We start from the raw sequence: 9048 nt of genomic DNA, 5'->3' as shown, positions 1-9048 counted from the left end.
TGCTTGAGGTGTTGATATTTATACACGAAGGGGAGCTCTCAGAAATGTATCCACATTTGTGGACTGCTCTCAGAATTTGTCTCACTCTTCCAGTGACAGTAGCTGAAGCAGAGAGGAGCTTTCAAAGCAGAAGCTCATCACATCCTACCTGAGGTCCACCATGTCACAGGAACGCCTTAGTGGCCTTGCCATCATCAGTATTAACCATGCAATTGCTGGGCAGATTTCTTATGATGATGTAATTGATGACTTTGCATCAAGGAAGGCAAGAAAGGACAGGGTTTAGATGGCAGTTAGTGCAGTTTGTGTTTCTTGTTTGATGTGCAATTGAGTAATAATCAGGTTCTCTTCTTTATAAGTGTGTTTTTCTATTTGTGTATTTGTGTGATATAGGATTTGTGCAATTTAGTTTTATTAGTTTGTTTCTTGTTAGCAATAGGGTAATAGTGTAATAATTGTATTCTCTTTTTTATTTGTATTTATATACTACAATTTGTTTCTATTTGTCTTTGTTACTTCTTTTTGATATTTATGAGTCTTATTTTTGTACATATTTTTATATTTATATAGTTTTAAATGTTATGATTATTTGTGTTGTTACAAATGTTAGAATAAAAATGACAGTTAGAACCGCCACTGATCCAGTTTCCAGTAGTTTACTGACAAGAGAGCAGAACATACACTTGTATCCCGGCTACAGTAGTTCTCTGACAAGAGAGCAGAACACACACTGGTATCCCGGCTACAGTAGTTCTCTGACAAGAGAGCAGAACATACACTTGTATCCCGGCTACAGTAGTTCTCTGACAAGAGAGCAGAACACACACTTGTATCCCGGCTACAGTAGTTCTCTGACAAGAGAGCAGAACACACACTGGTATCCCGGCTACAGTAGTTCTCTGACAAGAGAGCAGAACACACACTGGTATCCCGGCTACAGTAGTTCTCTGACAAGAGAGCAGAACACACACTGGTATCCCGGCTACAGTAGTTCTCTGACAAGAGAGCAGAACACACACTTGTATCCCGGCTACAGTAGTTCTCTGACAAGAGAGCAGAACACACACTTGTATCCCGGCTACAGTAGTTCTCTGACAAGGGCCCAAACCACCAGGTATCAACATGACACACTTGAATCAATTTGAAAATTTATTTTCATATAAAAAGACACTCTATGAAAACAGAGGACTACTTTGTACAATCTTATGTATAAAAAACATGAATGTGGGAGGAAAAGGAAGGAGTGACTTTCTTTTGTAACACCAGTGGGAGAGCTGTGATGGTTGTATGAGAAGCTAGGTCAACATCTCAAGCATGGTAGGTTGGAGGGTAACCTCTGTAGTCCAAGATCAAAGTTTCTGTTTGTTGCACCTATCAAACTCTCATGTATCTAGAGTTTAGTAAATGTATCATATTCTTGCATCAAACCACACACTCTGGAGATACATTTCAAAAATACTGCTTTCAATACCTCATCTGTGCAATTCACTAAATCTTTACAGGATTTACGGTTATGAAGTTTAATGATTGAAGTTCTCATTGACAGATTGTATATTCATCGTCTGAAACTTTTCAAAAGCCCATGAAAAAAACAACTAACACAACACATCGCTTTAGAGGTAGAGAAGTTCTCTTCTGTATTAATCAGATGGGTTTTCTGGTAGAACAGATCAGAGGTGATCACCAAGGAAGTGGACACTGATTGATGGAATGAAACAGATTTAGGAACAGTCACACGATCATGGACCAATTTAAACACTAGTTATCTTGATGATCTGTAGAAGTTTGTCAATTCAGGAAGTTGCATCCCCACTCTCTCACTTACCTGTCTCTCTAGTGTGGTATTTATCAACCTGGTTCTGGCATTTGGGATTAAGATTAGGATAGAACAAGGATTAGGATACCATCAGCCGTTCCTCTGTGTGAGAGAACTAAGGTGATTCTACAGTCTCATGAGTACCTATCATAAACTTTCCCTTCACAGTTGTATGATGAGTCAGAGATAAGTAGCCATTAGAAAATGATTTTGGATCAGTTTACCCTGCCCACATTCCCAACCCAAACCATTAGGGAGGGGTAATGCAAAACTGACCGTAGATCAGCGTCTGGGGCGACTTCGTCCTGCTAGAGCTGCATATCAGCTGATTAGCGGTAAAGGTTGGAGAGGCAGGCTCTCTTGTCTTGCCATCTGTGTGTGTGTTCCATGCTGTACCATTTGCGATCTTTACACAGATGGTTTGAGGGCAGCCTCGGAAAATGTCAGGACAAATGTCAGGACATTCCCCTGGATAATTACTGTTAGAGCTCACCGCTGCTCTCCATCTCTAGTTCTCTCTCTCGCTACCTATTTAGCTCTCCCTTACTCTCCCTCTATAGCTCTTTCTCTCACTGATTTTATATCATTCTCTTTTCTCTCATTGTATTCTGTTCTGTCAATCTCGCTTGTTCTCTTTCTCATCCCTCCTCTCTCTCTTTCTCTCCACAGCCCTAGTCTAATTGGGAGGTATTGCACATCTGCTAGGGAGTGTGTAAGGACTAACCCTGGAGATGTGCCCTCCAGGAGGTATACCTTTAAAACACCTCATCTCTGTAACCAACTCTCAGTACTTAGTGAAGGGAGTGGAGAGTCAAGAGTATAGTGAATTAGTGGAAGGGTGCTATTTACTCTTTGAAAAAAGGGTTCCTAAAAGGTTATTCATCTGTCCCCACAGGAGAACCCTTTTTTGGTTCCAGGTAGAACTGTTTTGGGGTCCATGTAGACGCTCTGTAGAAAGAGCTCTACATGGAACCCACATTGATTCTACCTGCAACCAAAAATGTTTTTTTCAGTGGTCCTCCTATGGGGACAGATGAAGAACCCTTTACATTTCTAGATAGCACCTTCTTTCTAAGAGCGTAGTATTAAAACATAGTCAGGTGTGGGTGTTTTTTTCTGTCTGATGTTTTCAACTTTATATAGTCAACTCAAAAGTGATTTGTCTGCGTCCCAAATGGCACTCTATTACCCATTTAGCGCACTGCTTGTGACCAGTGCCGTATGTCGTGCAGAAAATACCTCTATCCCATTTTACTCCCTGTATCATCTCTATCTCTTCTTATGTCTCCCTCGCATCTCTTACTCTGTTCTCTCTTCCATTTCATTTTAATCTCTCTCTCTCTCTTTCTCTCTCTCCTCGAGTTGTGTTTGTGTGAGAGCTGATAGAAAGGACTGCACTGTTACATGAAGATTTCATGATCCATGGTGGAGTGAGGAATGTGAGAGTGAGAGAAACAGTGAGACAGACTGCGAGTGAGAGAGATAAACAGAGAGAAGAATAGAAGAGAGAGAGAGAAAGAGAAAGAGCGAGAGAGAGAGAGAGAGAGAGAGAGAGAAAGAGAGAGAAATACAATGAACATGTTTGGGGATATACTTTGATTTCACACCTGTCTACATTTTCCACAAAAGCCCTGGCAGCATGTCTGACCAAAGCGGAACATTTGGGTTGAGTTGCTATCCTAACTATCCATCTATTCCTTGTTTTGCTGCCTCTCTTTCATTCACAACAAAGACAACTACGGACAAGCTGAGTAGCAAAAGCACCTCGGGTCCTTGCATCTGAAACTATAGATGACTTTATTTGCCTGTTTTCTTGAGGGGATGAGAGCAGATGCACGGCACAGTGATCCATACAGCACCTAAAGCAGTGGGAGTAAGAATAATTGAAATAGACTTATAACAAGACCTGGGATCCATTTGGAGGGAGGGGAAACGCTACAGCAACACTTTCAGATAGGCTACACTCTCCTGACAGAAAGACAGCTTTGGTTGGTTATGTCTGTAATTGATTCAAATGTTTCAAGACTTTGAAATACTTTTTTTACTGAACTGGAAAAAGAGCGATGGAAATGTGCGTGAATCTGGATGATACCCTTCGCTCAATTCCCACAGGTGTACCGTTGAGAACATGTTGTCTCAGAAAGCAAGCTCACATATCACAGATGTGTTATAAATCACTCTTTAAAATTCCGCATGGAAAAGGCAGCACAAGCATGAACGGAAACTCAAAATAAAAGAGGACTTTCATATAAGAGACAGACAATGAGACAACAACTGAAACTCAGTTGAAGGTTTTTTTTGTCACAAATTGTTTTTGTTGGTAAAAAATGTTTTAACCAAAGAGAAAGGACATCATAACTAAAATTATAACAATACAAAAAGGAAAACACACGACATTGAAAAAGGATGACGAGAGCAGAGTGTGAGACTTAGCAGAGGATGTCACATGTCAATGATCCGTTCTATATCTCCATACTTGCCCCTCCCCAACCCCTCCCAAACAAGAGAAGAAAAAACGAGTGCTTGCGTCATCCATTAGAAGGGAAAGAAGGAGAGAAATGAAGAGAGGGAGCCTAAGGGGTTTAACAGTGTGCCAAACATCAGTGAGATTTCTTCTCTATAAAAAGAACAGAACGGTGCAGAAATATTCATTTTTTTTTTTCAAATCATCAAACAGGTGAAAGAGAATCCTTTTTTCCAGTGAATAAAACCAAGACATTTTTCAGAAAGTTTTTCAGTTTTTTAGTCCATTTAAAAATTTCTCAGTCCCAGTCTCTTTCAAGCCCCTGTTCTCTCATTTAAAGTCTGTTTGAAAATATAGAAGAGAACAGTTGTCTTTGCTTTGTCCTTGTCCACATTAGCAGTAAACAAATGATATCATCCTTTAGAGAGCAGATTTTAGGATGTGAGCAGTTTGGAGGAGTGCTGTGTGTCTGTCTATGTATGTACATGTGGCTACCTGTTTGTCTACGCTTGTGTGTGTGTGTGTGTGTGTGTGTGTGTGTGTGTGTGTGTGTGTGTGTGTGTGTGTGTGTGTGTGTGTGTGTGTGTGTGTGTGTGTGTGTGTTTCTCTGATTCTGAATGTAGTTGTTTTTGCATTTCTGTCTGTGTGAACATTTTTGTTTGTGTGTGTATATGCGTTATCTGGGTTTCTTTGTATGTGTGTTTCTGCATGTGTGTGTGTGTGTTTCTCTGCCTCATCACACTTCAGTCTGGAAGTCCCCCTCGGACGTGTCAGGTGTGTTGGCAGACGAGGAGTCCCAGGTGGTCTTGTTGTGCAGCTCCATCCTGTCCTTGTGCTCCCCCGGCACGATGGACAGCTCAGGGGTCATGGTCTTGAAGCTGTCCCAGGAGTGCTGGTCGTCTTGGGTCGGGGTCGACTTGTCCTGCACAGGGTCAAATGTCAAACACACACAGGAGACATGGAATGTCAGATCTTTTTTTTTTGCGAACGAAAATAAATACATTACATTTTTATTTTTCATTATTATTTAACAATGGAGCAGGGTGAAGCTTCCTCTGGCTAGCTGATCTAAGTTAAGTTTTGAGATTTGCACCCCTTATGGTTAAGGTTAGGATCTGTGGAGGTTAAGCGGATCCTAGATCTGTTGCCCCTTGCCAAAAAAAACTGCTAAGGTCTGTTTTTGCATGTTAACTCCTAATGGTAAAGCTGATCCTATGTGCCCCAGGTTAAATCTACCCATGAGACCGGCTGTTTATAAACTCATAGGGATACTTCAGAACAATCAAATCCCAAACCAACCCTTCAGACCTTCATATTGTGCGTTATTATGTATGTGTTTGTGTCTGTTGATTCTTCATAGAAACATTGTCACATTGAGTCCTTCATAGAAACATAGAAACATTGACACATTGATTATTTAAAGAAACATTGACACATCGTTTCTTTAAAGAAACATTGACACATTGATTCCTTCATAGAAACATTGACACATTGATTCCTTCATAGAAACATTGACACATTGATTCCTTCATAGAAACACTGACACATTGTTTCTTTAAAGAAACATTGACACATTGATTCCTTCATAGAAACATTGACACATTGATTATTTAAAGAAACATTGACACATTGATTCATTCATAGAAACATTGACACATTGATTATTTAAAGAAACATTGACACATTGATTATTTAAAGAAACATTGACACATTGATTATTTAAAGAAACATTGACCCATTGCTTCTTCAGAGAAACATTGATCCATTGATTCTTCAGAGACATGTTGATGGTTTATCATAGCAAAACACCTCATTTGTGTTGCTAGGTATGGCAACTTCTGAATTGAAAGGCACGTTGTCTACTGGTATAAAACCAGCTCATGTAAAGTAGTCAACCTAGATAATAAACCTTAAAGAAAATGCTAACATCTCACAAACTGAATACAGATACTGTGATAGCAAGTTCACCATTAGCATCATGATCTCAATCTTAGTTTTTTTTTAGGCCAAGGCTACCTGCTGTCTCCCTGACTAACATGTCCATCTCCATCTCCCAGATGGATTCATCTGTCCTGGCTCTCACTGGACTCATCCTGCAGGCTCTGTGATCGCTGCATACGGTCTGCCAGTGGGCCTTTCATGTACAGTTGAAGTCGGAACTTTACATACACCTTAGCCAAATACATTTAAACTCAGTTTTTCACAATTCCTGACATTTAATCCTAGTAAAAATTGCCTTTCTTAGGTCAGTTACGATCACCACTTTATTTTAAGAATGTGAAATGTATGAATACTAGTAGAGAGAATGACTTATTTCAGCTTTTATTTCTTTAATCTCATCATATTCCCAGTGGGTCAGAAGTTAACATTCACTCAATTAGCATTTGGTAGCATTGCCATTAAGGTGTAACTGAGTCAGGTTTGTAGGCCTCCTTGCTCGCAAACGCTTTTTCAGTTCTGCCCACAAATTTCCTATGTGATTGAGGTCAGGGCTTTGTGATGGCCACTCCAATACCTTGACTTTGTTGTCCTTAAGCCATTTTGCCACAACTTTGGAAGACCCATTTGCGACCAAGCTTTAACTTCCTGACTGATATCTTGAGATGTTGCTTCAATATATCCACACAATTTTCACTCCTCATGATGCCATCTATTTGTGAAGTGCACCAGCCCCTCCTGCAGCAAAGCACAACATGATGCTGCCACCCCCGGGCTTCACGTTGGGATGGTGTTCTTCGGCTTGCAAGACGCCCCCTTTTTCCTCTAAACATAACATAAGCTTTTTTTATGGTGGTTTTGGAGCAGTGGCTTCTTCCTTGCGGAGCGGCCTTTCAGGTTATGGCGATATAGGACTCGTTTTACTGTGGATATAGACTATTTTGTACCTGTTTCCTGAAGCATCTTCACAAGGTCCTTTGCTGTTGTTCTGGGATTGATTTTGCACTTTTCGCACCAAAGTACGTTCATCTTTAGGAGACAGAACGCGTCTCCTTCCTGAGCGGTATGGCGGCTGTGTGGTCCCATGGTGTTTATACTTGCATACTATTGTTTGTACAGATGAACGTGGTACCTTCAGGCGTTTGGAAATTTCTCCCAATGATGAACCTGACTTGTGAAGGTCTACAACTTGGCTGATTTCTTTTGATTTTCCCATGATGTCAAGCAAAGAGGCACTCCAATTGACTCAAATTATGTCAATTAGCCTATCAGAAGCTTCTAAAGCCATGACATAATTTTCTGGAATTTTCCAAGCTGTTTAAATGCACAGTAAACTCAGTGTATGTAAACTTCTGACCCACTGGAATTGTGATACAGTGAATTATAAGTGAAATAATCTGTTTGCAAACGGTTGTTGGAAAAATTATTTTTGTCATACACAAAGTAGACTTGCCAAAGTGACCAAACTATAGTTTGGTAACAAGAAATTTGTGGAGTGGTTGAAAAACTAGTTTTAATGACTCCAACCTAAGTGTATGTAAACTTCCGACTTCAACTGTATGTAAAATACATGTTGAAATTCATGTTATGGGATTAACTAAGACTAAAGCGGAAGTAACATTATGCATCAGAAAAGGTCCATCATTGAAATCAGGGATCTTTATTGTGCACATGTAACAGTATAACTTTAAACCGTCCCCTCGCCCCGACACGGGCGCGAACCAGGGACCCTCTGCACACATCAACGACGGTCGCCCACGAAGCATCGTTACCCATCGCTCCACAAAGGCCACGGCTCTTGCAAAGCAAGGGGCAACACTACTTAAGTCTCAGAGCAAGTGACGTAACTGATTGAAATGCTACTAGCGCGTACCCGCTAACTAGCTAGCCATTTCACATCCGTTACACTCACCCCCCTTTCAACCTCCTCTTTTTCCGCAGCAACCAGTGATCCGGGTCAACAGCATCAATGTAACAGTATAACTTTAAACCGTCCCCTCGCCCCGACACGGGCGCGAACCAGGGACCCTCTGCACACATCAACAACGGTTGCCCACGAAGCACAGTCGTTACCCATCGCTCCACAAAGGCCACGGCTCTTGCAAAGCAAGGGGCAACACTACTTAAGTCTCAGAGCAAGTGACGTAACTGATTGAAATGCTACTAGCGCGTACCCGCTAACTAGCTAGCCATTTCACATCCGTTACACACAGATAACAATTTAACAGACACAAGGGTTGTACCCATGAGACATAGCGTTATGTGAGGGCAGTGATTGGCCCAGAAATACACACAAGCGCTGTTATTAATGTTAAGCTTGGAATTGCCATGAAGAGAGTGAAGCATTTCATGCTATAATGTTTCATGCTGGGTGAAACAATAGAAATATAATACATTTCTATGTTTGCAAAAATGGCCTAATGGGTTAACCTGGAATAACTCTCTGGAAAAGCTACTAGGTGTTCAGGCCTTAGTTCAGGCCCTGCAGCGACACATCTGATTTGAATATTCAACTAATTATGGTTTAATTAACCTCTGGGCCATAATTAGCTGAATCAGGTGTGTTGCTGCAGGGCTGAATCAAAACCCTGCACACTCAGAAAGCCAGTAGCTATGTTGGACGAGAGTCATAGAATCCTGGGGTGAACCAGTTGGATTTGATGCTTATTCCTTAAATCACACAGAACTCTGTAGCATAGATATTAGAGGGAAGGAAGATAACACCCTCTAGGTGATTTCCTCATCGAGTTGCTTGGATGGTTTAACCAACGACCGGAATGTTGGCTCATTCTGGATCCCACCACCACAGTGTTCAACCCATATCACAAGG

At 41.0% G+C, this 9048-nt stretch overlaps 1 protein-coding gene across 14 annotated transcripts in view; it reads right to left on the bottom strand.

The window, feature by feature from the left end:
* Positions 1–1136: 1136 nt before the first annotated feature.
* The window catches only part of LOC129820109 (adhesion G protein-coupled receptor B2-like), a 557707-nt gene continuing 549795 nt past the window's right edge, over positions 1137–9048 (bottom strand). For 13 of the 14 annotated variants that reach the window (XM_055876984.1, XM_055876983.1, XM_055876992.1 and 10 more), the window contains one exon: positions 1137–5202. In XM_055876984.1, coding sequence (XP_055732959.1) covers positions 5017–5202 — 186 coding nt within the window. In that variant the 3' untranslated portion in view covers positions 1137–5016. The remainder of the gene's footprint in view (positions 5203–9048) is intronic. The other variant, XM_055876995.1, reaches the window with a different exon arrangement.

This window comes from Salvelinus fontinalis, chromosome 22, assembly GCF_029448725.1.
Source record: "Salvelinus fontinalis isolate EN_2023a chromosome 22, ASM2944872v1, whole genome shotgun sequence".
Taxonomy (NCBI): Eukaryota; Metazoa; Chordata; class Actinopteri; order Salmoniformes; family Salmonidae; genus Salvelinus; species Salvelinus fontinalis.
This window is presented reverse-complemented; position numbering and strand designations above follow the sequence as displayed.